Source organism: Misgurnus anguillicaudatus, chromosome 11 (genome assembly GCF_027580225.2).
Source record: "Misgurnus anguillicaudatus chromosome 11, ASM2758022v2, whole genome shotgun sequence".
In the NCBI taxonomy this organism is placed as follows: Eukaryota; Metazoa; Chordata; class Actinopteri; order Cypriniformes; family Cobitidae; genus Misgurnus; species Misgurnus anguillicaudatus.
In genome coordinates, this window is record NC_073347.2 from 9222634 (window position 1) to 9237378 (window position 14745).

The window sequence follows — 14745 nt, forward strand, 5'->3', positions numbered from 1 at the left end:
TTATACTTCTCTAAAAAATATTGTTTTTTTTATACCAAAAGTGCTTGGATGTTGACTGGTTTAAAACCACATGCAAGATCTTAATATGTTACATATGTTACACTTGTATCTTTTGTACTTTTGGTAAGCATTACAATTCTAGTCAGATTTATTTAAAGAACTTAAAACAGGCACTGGATTTTGTTGCCTATGCTTGTGCACTAAATCCAGGTTAGTGGGTCACTATAGAGACTGTAATTGTGCTACAGACACAAAGAGTGCCAAGTTCAGCTTACTCTGAATACCTAATCCCTGTTTCCTTTTGCATAATGTTGAAATGGTGGCAACATGTACGACTTGACAAATGCAAATATTGTTATAAACTTTAAAGGTTCAAAGAATCAAACTTTGATTCAGACTTGTTTTTTACATCAGCTAGGCTGTTACTGTATTTATCCTTGCAATTAAAGATGTCAAAGTTAAACACTATTTATATTTATCCTGTTTATAATAGTACAGTGGATGATTTTCGTTATCATGGGAGTTTTAAGGGTGATTTTCAGCACTGGGAAAAAACCTGGCAACCGAAAATTTTCAGCCGAAAATAGCAAAAAGCAGAATATGTGGAAAGACCGATTCAATTTTACAGAACAATAACAATGTCAAATAGCATTCAGCGTAGTACTTCTGTTATAATTTTAATTTTGCAAGTATATAATGGAGAAAGAAATAATGATACCATGTTTTTGGTTAAAAAGAGCTAGTTGAAACCTATATGTTAGGGTCTTCCAAACTTTTTTTAATCCAGGACCCACCTAGACAGTTAAACTTTGATCTTAAGACCCACACTTTTTTTTTTCTTCAATTATAAGTGTAAGAAAAACAGTAAATCCCTTTTGGTGGAGAATAGTTTTTCTTTCACTTTCCTTTTAAACAAAGCAATGGTAAAATAAGCATTTAAATAGGCTTCCTAGTTTTTATTTTTAATAATAAAATAAAGCGAACAACTTATTCTGTTGTATTAACAGATAGACATACATGTATGCCGCTTGATTTAGGAATTACAGCCGTTTAATATGTAGCTCCCCCTTTTTAAAGGTGTCAAAAGTGATGGGACAGTTGACTTAAAAGCTGTTTTATGGACAGGTATTGTCTATTTGTTAAATAATTTCTTCATGAATGACAGATGTTAAAGGTCTGGAGTTGATTTTAAGTGTGGCAATTGCATTGAAAGCTGTGGCTGTGAACCCAAATCATGTGGTTCAGGGACATCTCCATGCAAGTGATACAGACCATATTTAAGTTTCCAAAACACAACAAATCCATTAGATAGCAGGAACATTAAGAGTGACCAGATCACCAATTTTTTACAACCTGACTAAAAAAACAACACACTGGTTAGCTCAGCAACATAAAAATCCTGTATGTCTATATAGGATAATAGTGATGGATGATCGCATTATCCTCTCCATTATAAAGAAAACCCCCTTTACAATGTCCAGACTAAATCCTTCAGCCAATTTGGATGTGAATACCCTTCAAATAAAGTTGAGAGTGTTCACTGTAAACCAATATTCATAATATGACTAACTGGAATACATTTTGGTAAACAGCTAAAATAACACAAAATGTGCCTTTGTCAATATTTATGGACCTAACTGTAAGTTAGGAATATGATCGTGTGGGTGCTTAAATCCAGATTGTGACCATTTTTACGATTTGTCGTAGAGCCGTATCTGGGTGTGCGACCAGTAAATTTGACCTTTTTTTTGTGATGTGACACTGAATTTGAAACAGCCCATTGTACTTTCTGCATTTATCATCAAAGTATTCATTAGTAATATAGTGGAAATTAGTAGACATCTGAATATTTGGTAAGCATGTTGATTTACGGTGTGTGCCCCTAAATTATCTGATGGCTACCCTAAAATTTTCAGTTGGGGCCACTGTGCTCCTAGTGATAAAAGGTTGTCTGGAGCCCTGTGAGGGTTTATGGTGCAACAGTTGACACACATCACCTGACAGATATTCTGCTGTTTTTTTTATTATCCAAACTGCTTTAATGTTTACATAAGAAAACAAATATGGAGTATTGCCAAATACAATGTGACGTGACCCAAACAAGTCAATACAAGTAAGAATTTTTATTTAGGCGTTTATTGCAGTTTAGTTCATTACAGTTAAAAACGTGCAGCATTAATATAGAAATTTACTATTTTATTTATAATAACCTGGTTTATTTGAAAATATAGGCTAAATGTTTTCCAGTAAAAATAACCACTAGTTCTGTGTTATTATAGTAAAACCACACAAAAATCAACCAATGCAGTTAAAAAATATATAATACCTGATCACTGCGATGTCTATTCAGATCTGACCTTTGTCCACCTGACCTATTTTCCATTGCCAATTTCCATTTAAATGGTTTGGGTATTTGTTTGTAATATATAGGTTAGATATGCATCACAGTAATTTATACGAAAAAAGTATTGTTTGGGTTTTTTACGATACCGGTGTCAATACTTTTCAAATGGTGCCAGTGACTAAACCGATATTTTGAAAAAAGTGTCACAAAACGACTTTGGATGATAGAACAGCTTTTTTAATGAAAATAATTCATTCAAATTAAACAATATATTAAAAGCACACATACTTATATGAATTAAAGTAAATACAAAACACAACATATTGAGACAAATATACATTAAAACATAAGCAATAATTTAACACTAAATGAAAATGAGAATCTAGAAAACACTAGAAAACGTAACGCTAAATAAAGGGTGTTTCATGTGTGGCAAGTGGTGGAATCGACACGTTCTGTGTTCCGATTCATGCTGGCCATATGCTGCAGGTACAAGTGGCATACCGGTACTGGATTTTGGTACCCAACCCTAGTTATAAACGGGTGCGTTTCCCAAAAGCATCGTTAGAAAACGAACATCGTAATTTCCATCGTTATTAACATCGTTCAACAATTTGGTGTTTCCCGAAACTATCGTTCAAATGAACATTGGCAAACTCGATCGCTAACTTGTCGTTGGAACGACAACTCTTCACCTGTCGTTAGAAGCATCGTTCCTTGTTATTATCATATGTAGACTTACGTTGCTCATGCCTTTGAACAAAATAAGCAAAAAAATGTAGTACAGTCTAAATTCATCATTCTAAATATATTACAATTTTATTTTACGTCTTTAAATTTGTAAACAGAATGAAAGCGCTGCACTTGAGACCTACGAGCTTTAAGACCCTGGGGAATCCCTGGAAGGAGTGACGTAAGAGGGAACTTGCGCATGGATTAAATATCTTGAAAATAAACCACAGATAACTAAATCACGATAACAAAATCAGTCTTCCGATGCAATATATATTATTTACAGCAATAATCTGACATTAAATCGATTTGCACAGATTAATTAGTATTTCACCTCCCACGTGACATCATCAACTATGTTGTTAAATCAACATGGTTCAAACGACGAATGTGCGACAAAGTTACTATGCTTTCGGGAAACAGTCGTGACAAGGTAGTTCGTTTCTCTAACGATGCATCGTACTATGGTCATGGTCGTTCAGCAACGAGTTACGTCGTTGTTTGGGAAACGCACCCCTGATTATAAATCTGTTATTATGTTGGAAATGGGAAAATAAGTACTGATAAAAGCAAAGAAAAAGAAAAGAAAGGACTGGATTTCTAATATTTTGACTAGAAAGTTTTTGTCTAATTTTACTCGTCCATCCACAGAAATGGCTAGAGGTTGACAACCTGCACAAAGAGGTGTACCAGCATTTGGCCTGCTTTGTCCCCAAAATCTACTGCCTGGGACCCAACCTGAACCCTCAGAATGAGGATCTGCTGGCCCAACTGTTGCTTCAAGGCCCGCTGGAGTGGTACCTTTGCGGAGAAGAGCCGACCGTGGGCTTGGCCAAGCTGGAACAGAGCAACCAGCCCTCCCAACTCTGTGGTCATGTTTTTAAAGTTGGAGAGCCAACGTATTCATGCAGGTAGAATGTTGTTTCACATCATGACTGCCAAAACATTTCACAATTTGCTGCTTGTAGACATTTTGACTCGAATGATGTGAGGTATACTAAACCTTAACAGCTGCTGGATGTCTGGAAAGCTAAATCAGGTCAGGTTTGTTAGTTAAGTCTTTTAATCAAGATCACTGTAAGCCGGCAAATAGGCAGGAGGTGACCGAAGCATGTACTCAAACAGATCTACTGTGCTTTCTTTGTGCATTTGTTTTATGCATTATTATCACAGTGGTATATTATAATGCGATTACAATCTGACCTGGCCGATGCAAATGTTATATGATGGATATTTTGCATTGTGGACCTCTAGCTTTGTATCAGATTCTAGTGATCCAACTTTCCATCTACTTACCAGTGCCATTTAAACTTCACGCAATTGATATTTCAATTCTTATTAATGCATTCCTTTTATAAACTAAAGATGAAGGGTTTATGTGACTGTATAATTTAATTTCTCTTCAGAGATTGCGCTGCCGACCCAACCTGCGTGTTGTGTATGCAGTGCTTCCTGGGCAGCGTTCACAAAGAGCACCGCTACAGGGTAAGAGTAACCAAATGCATTTACACTAGCATGTTGTAGCCACATTCATTTAAGATTTTAAAGTGCTTACCCATACATATGAGTGCAGGTCAATCTCGTTTTGAGCAGCAGGAGCTGGACACACCAGTGCCACGTGGCTCCCATGTGCTGTGAGGCTTCTCGCTGCTAAATTATTCAGGGCTGTATTTCTGTCCACTCAACCCTACTGAGTCAGAAAAGGAGTTCCTTAAAGGAAAACACCATCGTTTTTCAATATTTCACTATGTTCTTACCTCAACTTAGATGAAATTATACATACCTTTCTTTTTTTCAATGCATGCACTTTTAATCTTTGTACAACGTGTCGTGAATGTGTTAGCATTTAGCCTAGCCCCATTCATTCTTTAGGATCCAAACAGGGATGAATTTAAAAGCCACCAAACACTTCCATGTTTTCCTTATTTAAAGACGGTTACATGAGTAGTTACACGAGTAAGTATGGTGGCACAAAATAAAACGTGGTGATTTTTTAAGTGGATAAAAAACTAAAACTATATTGTATACTATAAATAATATATTTGTTTTAAACTGATAACATTGGTTAATTGCGATGTCGCTTTTTCACAATCATTCTTTTATTGACATTTAAAAAATATTGCAAGTTTTTGCAGATCTGTTGTAGAAACCAGATTTGAGTAGTTCTGGTGTGTAGGACATCAGCTGTGAGCTGTCTTGTGCAGATGTCTTTGAGTTTTCAGTGTTTTATTTTCTCTGTAGATGACCACCTCAGGAGGAGGAGGCTTCTGTGACTGTGGTGATACAGAAGCCTGGAAGAAGGGCCCTTACTGTCAGAAACACGAGCCCAATATCGGTGACTCTTCACAGAAGGTATTGCATCTCTCTCACATAGTCTTGACTGCATATATGGGAGTTTAACAACTGATTCTTTGAGCTATTCGTTTCAGAATTTTTTGGGGGGTTTACACTTTCTTTGAAGTAGTTATAGACCGATATATCGGGCCGATTTTTGCAAGATTTATGTGTATCGGCATCAGCTGATATGTGGCTGCTGTGTTCGCCGATTTTTTTCCGGCATTATTTACAGACAGAGTGCTGGAAGCCGCAAGCGTTTGCAGGTCGTGTGACTAAAAACAACCAACTTTTCCATGACAAATTCGAAAGCTCAGCCTAACAGCTGATCATAGCTGGACAAAGCGGGTTTTTATTTCTAATCTCTATATATATTTGTAGTAGTAAAGTGCTAGAAATCAATATTCTTTGCTGATAGTTCCTCGTCATTGGGGAGAGTGCAGTTCATGGTTCCATAGCACCACCTGTTTTTACGATTTGTTAAATAGTTTTTTTTTTAAGTTCAATAAATGTTACTTTTTTAAATTGAGACTTGTAACATTTGGCATCATCGTGTCATTTTTATGATGTAAATTGCGGTATCGGCTCAAGAAAATCGGCAGCCTGTATCGGTCATTGGCTAAGACTGATGAAACAAAAATCGGTATCGGCACAAAAAAAATCTGATCCCTACGTTAAAGCCTACTGACTGTTTTAGAACTGAATGTGATAAAAATACAGACTGGCATAGGACTGTAGATTCAATATCCTGTTCAAGTATTTTAATACAGAAATCAATATGATTTTAACTGTGAAACGGTTCAGTTACCAACTCCACTAGACAGAAATATCTTTCACTACGTAATCACACGAAAGGATCTTATTTCTAATGTCTTAATATGCCTAAATGACTGGCGCAGACAGTATCAGAATTAAACTTGGCGTAATGTAACTTACTTGCTAGTGCCAACATCTTATAAACTAAGCCATGGATATTAAGGATTAATATATCAATTGAATGGTTTATTTAATCAGGTAATTTTAACTTCATCTTGTTTCACAGAAGGATCCGTTGGCTAATCTGTCAGAACAGATGATCGACCGCACACGTAATGTATTTTCTATCATTCTCAAATACGCTGTGGACATGCTCACCTGGGAAAAAGAGAATGAGTTGCCAGAAGGCCTTGAACCACCGTAAGACACAAACAAAGCTTATCCTGTAAAACATTATACCTGTGCTGCCGGTTAGTGTAATTGTACGTAACCCGCTTGCGTTTTTCTGAAGGGCGCGTGGAGACACATACTACTGCATGCTGTTCAATGATGAAGTGCACACGTACGAGCAGGTCATCTACACACTACAGAAAGCTGTGAACTGTACCCAGAAAGAGGCTGTTAGTTTTGCTACCACAGTGGACAGAGATGTAAGTGATCACCTGTTTTGAAAAAATACTAGTTTCATGTGTAATTCAACATAGATCATATTTTGGTGGTGTTTAGCTGCATGTTTAAGGTCTGTTTCTGCTTTAGTAGTGTATTGATTACTGTTTTCAGGGCAGGAAGTCTGTTCGCTTTGGGGACTTCCAGTTCTGTGAACAGGCCAAATCTGTTATTGTGGTAAGTTCTCAGCAATCATAAATCGATTGGATTGTTCCTCTGCGGTTTTTACTGAAAAGACTTTTCTTTGGAGCGTTTCACATCTGATTGAAATTATTTGCATTTAAGTGATAATGAGTAATCTCCCTCAATTTACACAAGCAATGATGATGCCTCTGTTCTAATACTGACTGAGCAGCCCATGTAGGCAATATTTTAAGGCATCAAACACATTTCTGCCATAACCTGTGCTCATAGAAATGCACTGTCACCTTTCAGCTTTGTGATATATGACTTGCATCTCTAGAAAATAAAGTTTGTTTGTGAATTTTGAAATTATTGGACATGTTTTGCAGAGGAACACGAGTCGGCAGACAAAGCCCCTACGGGTTCAGGTCATGCACTCCTCTGTGGTGGCCCATCAGTGTTTTGCCCTCAAAGCTCTCAACTGGCTCGGCCAAATCATCAGATCTTCAGGTCTGTTTCTCCATCCTGTCTTTGTTGTTTGAGACTTTGGGTTGCTTGTAAATTAAAGTGTGTTACTGTCACTCAGCAGATGCTCTCAGGAGGATCTTGTGTCTGGTGGGTCTGCATCAAGGACCGAATGGAGAAAACTCTTTAGTGGACACGCTCATGCTCTGTGACTCCAAAATGTGGAAAGGTGAATGAATGAGCGTGCTGACTCTTCTGAGATATTGCCTGTAGTTAGATGAATTTCAAAGTAATATAAGATCAAGCCATTGTGATGTTACTTAATAATAGTTATTGACATTATTTTTCTCAGGCGCATAAAAAAGTAAAAAAAAAAAAAAGAAAGTAACATGTTTTTAATTTGGAGGTAATATTGGGGGTCATGACAGGTTCATTCTCTAAGCTCATGGTGGTAGATCTAATGGTTTACTTTACCTGTTTTACCTGTAGGAGCGAGAAATGTTTACCACCAGCTTTTCATGAGTAGTCTGCTTATGGATCCAAAGTACAAGAAACTTTTTGCCATTCAGTTTGCGAAGGTAAGACTTTCAATCACTGTGATACTGGGCATTTTGCTTGATTTGACAATATAAGAACTTAATGAAGCCTCAGAAAAAAAGGGGTAAAAAATGGTGCATGTACCCACATTACCGTTGCGTTTCCATTCTTTTGCATTCACACTGAGCCATGAAACGGATATTTGTGACCCTGGACCACAAAACCAGTGCTAAGGATAATTTTTTTTTTAAAAATTGAAGTTTATATGTCATCTGAAAGCAAAATAAATAAACGTACCCTTAATGTATGGTTTATGGGGATTGGCTGCAAAAAGATGTCCAAATCCTTTATAGTTGTCCAAGTCCTTAGCTACACGCATTACTAATGATAAATAAATATTTTATATATCTTTGGCAGGAAATTTACAAAATATCTTCATGGAACATGATCTTTACTCAAAACCCTAATATTTTTTGGCTGTTGCTACAAATATACCCGTGTAACGAGACACGAGATTTGGTTCACGAGAACGAGACGAGATGAGATTTTTACTTTTTTTTAAAGAAATGATAAAATAAATGAATAGGAAGCTGAAATTATTTTGAGATGTTTTAACTAATCTAGGACTGTCCCTAACAATTATTTTGCTAATTGATAATGAAGTACTTTGATATATTTTAGTAATAAAAATATACCCAAGTGAGCAATAACCTTTAAAATGACATTATTTGAACCAATTATTATTGCATTGTCAATATTAAGTCTCAAAACAAGTAAACACATTACAGTAATATGTAGCCTTTGTAATAAAACCATTCTAATATAATGCCTGCCTGCAGGGGGCGCTAACTGGCCCGCTTCTTTTACTTTCACTTTAGATGCTCACTTTTAGCCAAATAACATTTGAAACCATTTCAATCTTTCATATTTGTCCAATTCTTTGCAATCGAAATGATGTAGCCACTGTTATTCTTGAGCAAGAACATGCAGACATTAAATCATGTAAACTTAGAATGAGGGTTTAATCTGCTGAGACACTTCATATCTGGCACCGATCAACAGACCAACAAAACGCGTCTCAGACGAACATTATCGGGAACCCAAACAAAAAAGCACACGCAGTAAAAGACAGAATATAATGCATGCACATTGTATTGAAAAAGGTTTAGCCAGAAACGTAACTTTATGCTGACATTAAGAATGTGGCCTTTTCTCAAACGGAAAGCTGCATCCTACGAAGGTCGCATACGCAGACTCCATACGTCATCAAGTCTGCTTTATTTCAGTTAACTGAGCATTACATTTGCATGTCATAAGGATATTACAACAATTTGCAATTAGCTAAAGTAAAATTTATAATTGTTAATATTCTGTAATAAGACATGTATGCAGTATACAAATGTGGCCTCCAAAGGATGCAGCCTTTTGTTTGAGAAACAGACAGCATTTCGCCTCCACGAGAAATCTCGTGACAATTAATTTCGCGATACATATTTAATCTTGTGAGATCTCGTCACACCCCTACGTGCAACTTTTAACTGGTTTTGTGGTTCATGGTCACATTTCAGTTATAGTAATTAAAAAACATTTTGCATTGCCTGTGGGTTCATGTTCATACCTGCTGTAGCTTTTAGTAGTGGGTAATTTTGCATTATAGCAGGTAATAGACTTATTTAACACTTGTTTTTTACCTCCGGCAATGTTGTGATAAACTGTATGCTGACTGTTGTTATTAGATTCAATGCATTGCATAATAGGTTCCACATGAAAATGAAATTGTGAAATGTTGGCTTTAAAGGTGGGGTGCATGATCTCTGAAAGCCAATGTTAATATTTGAAATCACCTAAACAAACACGCCTCTATTCCAATAGAATCTGGACCTTCTGTTGATAGACCCGCCCCACACATACACAACCTAAGCAACGATGTCGATTAGTAGACACGCCCCTTACTGCTGATTGGCTTCCAAAATGTTTTTCAAAAATCATACACCCTGCCTTTAACCACAATACATTTCAGCTTGTCTCTCACTCTGTAAAATCAAATAAAAATTCTGTTAACATGAAGTTTTTTAACTTAAAGCATTATGGAAAAATGCCTTGTAGGGATGCACCGAATGTTAAAGGAACAGTATGTAGGATTGTGGCCAAAACTGGTATTGCAATCACAAAACTTGTGGCTAAAACTGGTACTGCAATCACACAACTGGGGCCCGTTCTTGGTACGTCGCTAACTCAGTTAGCTGGATTTGATTGTTGACGATTTGGCATGATCTTGGATCGTTTGGTTCTTCGAAGCTCATCCTAGACTTGCTGTCATTGCAACAGGTCCGGGAGCAGGCTTATTTCATGTAAACAAGATTAGTTTGTACCTTTTTAAGCGGATGTGATACGAAAATTCTGACACAGTCGCGTATTCTCCATTATATGAGCGCAATCTGCGTAAGATGCATGATTAATATGAAGGGCTTTTCAAATTCAACACGTAATAAAAAAGGATAGATTAATTAAATATTTTAGCGGTGTTAGTTAAAAAATATATAATATAACAAATATTCTTTTTCTGTACTTGTGCAACTTGTTTTTGTGTAACAGGTGTTTTGATTATTATTCTTAAACGAATGAGAAGACAAACATGCTGATCACATTAATTTTAAATTAGTTTGAATTTTCCTTAATAAAAACAGCAATTAATCATACCCAGCAGTAATAGATGTATTAGTTATGTACAATAAAGACTATTACTCAGTGTGAAATAATTTTCATTTGAATAAACTAATCTCCTATTTTAGTTTTTTCTTTAGATTGTCAAGTAGCTTACAATGTCATGCATGAAAGGGTTTTCGTTTAGGAATTTCTATCTGTTCTATCTTTAAATCGTTGTCTAGAAATATGTTACCCTGTCCCTTTCCTGACAAAAATGACCAAAATAACCAAAAAAGTTTTTTGCACATATTTTCATTTATCTTTATCTTCTTTATTACACTTTTCTGTTAACGTGGAATACTGCTAATTTAGTCAGAAATCAGTTAAGAATAATGCAATTGAAGTAAACTTATTTAACCACTTGCATATAGTTTCTCTAAAGGACTGTCATCTGAGAGGATCTTTACTGTCCTGTGCATTGCTCAGAAACTTGCACTTTATAATCTTTTGATGTAGAATAACATTTACATTCACTTACTGCACATCATACTTCATTTAACACATTCTTGAGAACTGCTAAAAGTGTTGGTGTATTATCTACAACTGCACAAAAAAAAAAAAAACTACAATTCGAATTTTATTTATCAGAAATTAAATTGTTGCATTGGCTGTGGGTTTAAGAAAGAGCAATGCTCCAGAGATGATCTGCACAATCAGGCAGTTTAGAGACATCACTCCTGCCCGCACATCACATGAAGATGCAGGACCACCACCTGTGTTTTATTTATTCTGCTTTTTAAGTTGCTTTTTCAAACTGACAAAATAGCATTTAACTGTTTTTAAAAGAGACTTAAAGTGCTTTAGGAGCATCAAATTTTAATTACAATCATTAATTTCAATCTTTGACAAGCATAGTAAAGATATCAAGATTTTATTTTTACAGAAAATTTTACATTATTTATGGTGATTTATGTACAAAAGTAGCTTTAACTGGGTTTGTAAATTCAGTGTCATAAAAAGTTCACAACCTTTCATCAATAGCTCTCAGACTGCAGGGGTTAAAAAGTGGGCGTGTTCTTGGCCATTGTAACAACTGGCCAATCACAGCGTTGCTGATCAGTGTTTCTACTATCAATATGTATTGCCTTTTCTTGCAGTGCATGAATGCGCAGTGATCTCAGATAATTCAATCCTGCCATACTAATCATCAACAGCAGTGGTGTTCAAAGAACCAAATAAGCGATATCATAATTAGAGAGATCTAAACATCTCGGTTGTCTCATTAGATCTCGGGTGTATTAAGCGACGTACAAAGAACGGGTCCCACGTGGCCAATACACAAAATGACAGCATAAACATCAGTTGAGGGCTGCAACTCCTGCAACTTTTTAAATGACAATATCCTGGCCAGACCACTGTTGTCAGTGATATAAGTATTTGAAATGAAAATGATTTCTTAATGTCTAGTGACATATCAGGGCCATTTTATGATTAATTGATATACATTTCTTACATACTGTTCCTTTAAGCAACTGAAACTATAAAATGGCAAAAAAGCAATTAGTGAAAGACCGAATTTTACCGAACAATAAAATTTTTGATGATGCAATTTAATAGCAACCAGTGTACAGTGATAGGCGCACTCACTTTATAAATGCAGCAAACATGACGGCAGTGTGGAAGAATTTTAAAGTGTCCCGAAAAATATACTTTTTTAAATCGAAATCGATCGAAATTAAGTCACAACCTCGAACTTCGAATAAAAAAATGGAATCGTCGATGCTGCCATGCCCCCATGTCACATCCGGTCGGCTTGCCAAGCGGGGGAAAATAACCTCTCAGAAGTGCCTTTAAAAACATTGGTGCAGCAGAACACGGTTTATATTCTAAACACGAGGGATTTATTGCTACAACTCCTTGAAATGCATATCATTAAACGGGATTACTACCTAGTGATCTGACTTCGGACAGAGCGCAGCTCCGAGATGCAGCGGGTTATATTTTAAACAAAAGGGATAGTTTGCCTCAGCTCGCATGAAACACACAAAACTGAACAAATATGCAAGGATTACTTTGGACAGATGCGAGATCGCATGCACGTGAGACAGAGAGAAGCGCAGCTGCTTATGACGCACCGGTTTTATTTCAGATGCTAGGAGTCCAGGACGCGCGCATTAAGTCCATGTGCGTGCAAGAAGGAATCCTCTCTACAAGCTCTCTCGCATAAAGTGAAGCCCACAAACCCCCATGCAAGGAAAAGCATACAATGTGCATGTTAATGTGAAACTATAATAATAATAAATAATAATGACATATCATTTTTTGTCTTTCAAAAAGGAATTAAAAATCGAGAATCAAACCGTGACCTTAAAATCGAAAATGTAATCGAATCGAGGATTTGGAGAATCATGACACCCCTAATTATTTGTATTCAGCAGTACAAATAAATATATACAAGATTGGAACAACATAAGATTATTAAGTTAATGGTGATAGATTTTTCATTTTTTGGTGAACTGTCCCTTTAAGGTATTGTTTTGGGATAAATGTTAAATCGAGTTTGACTTTTTACAAATTGAGAGACAAGAGACAATTATTTTTTGTTGTTTGCAAGTAAATGGCACAGTTGGTGATGGAGATGTTATCTTACATTGTACATAGAAGAGAATTTATGCAGCTCAACAAGCATTGATAGAATAAACCAGATCTGCGATGATTTACTAAAACCTTTTTAAATGTCCTCCTGGAGCGCTTAACGTTGAATAAGACATCTCCGTATGAGCCCCTTTCCCCCATCCAATAAATGATATGAGCTTTAGAGACCGTCTGTATGTAATAGAGAAAAATACTATAATTTAACAGTGTTACTCTTGCTCTAGTTGGTTCGCTGCCTATTGCAGTCCTCAGACCGTCCCTTCAGTGTCAGACAGTGTGACAGCAGGAAATCTGTCTGTACCAGTAGCGCTCAAGTGTGACTGACAGGGTGGGCTGGCAGAAATTCAAACCTTGGATCAAATTGCTCCGCTTTAGAAATTCTTATAAAAACCAAAAGGTCAACTTTATCTCCCTCAGCTCCACCCTTTAGATAGTTTAAGACGCACCTACGCGGTAGCCGAGTGATTTCCCGGTCCCATAGCTGCTGTAAGTGCCAGGGACGTAGAGTCTGGGGACATAACTGCAGGGCAAGATGGCCCCTGACCTCTGACCTAGACGGTGAATGTACCCCCTTCCCACTTCCCTTAGAATTACCGGCGCCTCCAGACAGATTTTATGGAGGACGATCACGAGCGTGTAGTGTCAGTGACATCTCTGTCAGTGCAGCTCTTCACCGCCCCTACTGTGGTGAGTACAGTCAATCCCACACACCTCTCCTCTCTCTCCCGCCTCTCTCTTTCTCTACCCTCACTGCTGCCTGCAGAACTATGAGCGCTTGCAGAGCGACTATGTGAAAGATGACCATGATCGGGAGTTCTCCGTCACTGACCTCTCTGTGCAAATGTTCACCGTGCCTTCGCTGGTGAGTACATGCAGGGAGAGATGCCCTGCCGGGAGGAAGAAGACTTGTCATCTTTTTTTGTTTCTGTCTGTCTTTGTGTTTCTCTTCCTCTTCTTGTTTTGCTTCTCAGGAAAGTGCAACTATTTCTCATATAAAGTAAACGAATTTAAATTCTGATATTTTGGGGTTGTATGTACATGTGGATGACTTTAATATGTTTTTAATTCACAGTCTATGAAGTTATGATATACATGCATGATTAAAACGCTGTTTGCAGTGTATTGCACTGTCCGCATCAGCTATTGCTTTGAAAATAATTTCTTAACTTTGCTCTTTCTGCTCTATCATTAATCCCACAATTCCCTGCATAAGCCTGTCACCTTAATCCAATAAAGAATGAATTGGAAATCTCGCCACAGCTGTGAACATGCACATTGATTACAATTTGTATTGTTAGTTTAAACCTAATGAAGAGCATAAATGCTTTAATACCAAACACCATCAGATAAAGATCATCCTCACCTCAGGGTTCCCACGGGTCCTTGAAATGATTGAATGTTTGTGAATCTGGGTGGGGGGGATTCAAGCCCCTGGAAAGTTTTTGAAAATATACGTACATTGATACAGTTCATTAATAGTGCTTGAA

The 14745-nt window shown here is 36.9% G+C and overlaps 1 protein-coding gene across 5 annotated transcripts in view; it reads left to right on the plus strand.

The window, feature by feature from the left end:
• The window catches only part of ubr2 (ubiquitin protein ligase E3 component n-recognin 2), a 36600-nt gene that overhangs the window by 884 nt on the left and 20971 nt on the right, over positions 1–14745 (plus strand). For 3 of the 5 annotated variants that reach the window (XM_055170865.2, XM_055170868.2, XM_055170867.2), the window contains exons 2-11: positions 3728–3987; positions 4483–4561; positions 5318–5428; positions 6456–6586; positions 6678–6816; positions 6947–7009; positions 7345–7465; positions 7545–7649; positions 7910–7998; positions 13847–13945. In XM_055170865.2, coding sequence (XP_055026840.2) covers positions 3728–3987; positions 4483–4561; positions 5318–5428; positions 6456–6586; positions 6678–6816; positions 6947–7009; positions 7345–7465; positions 7545–7649; positions 7910–7998; positions 13847–13945 — 1197 coding nt within the window. Of the gene's footprint in view, positions 1–3727; positions 3988–4482; positions 4562–5317; positions 5429–6455; positions 6587–6677; positions 6817–6946; positions 7010–7344; positions 7466–7544; positions 7650–7909; positions 7999–13846; positions 13946–14021; positions 14121–14745 lie in introns of all 5 variants that reach the window. The other 2 variants (XM_055170864.2, XM_055170866.2) reach the window with 1 other exon arrangement.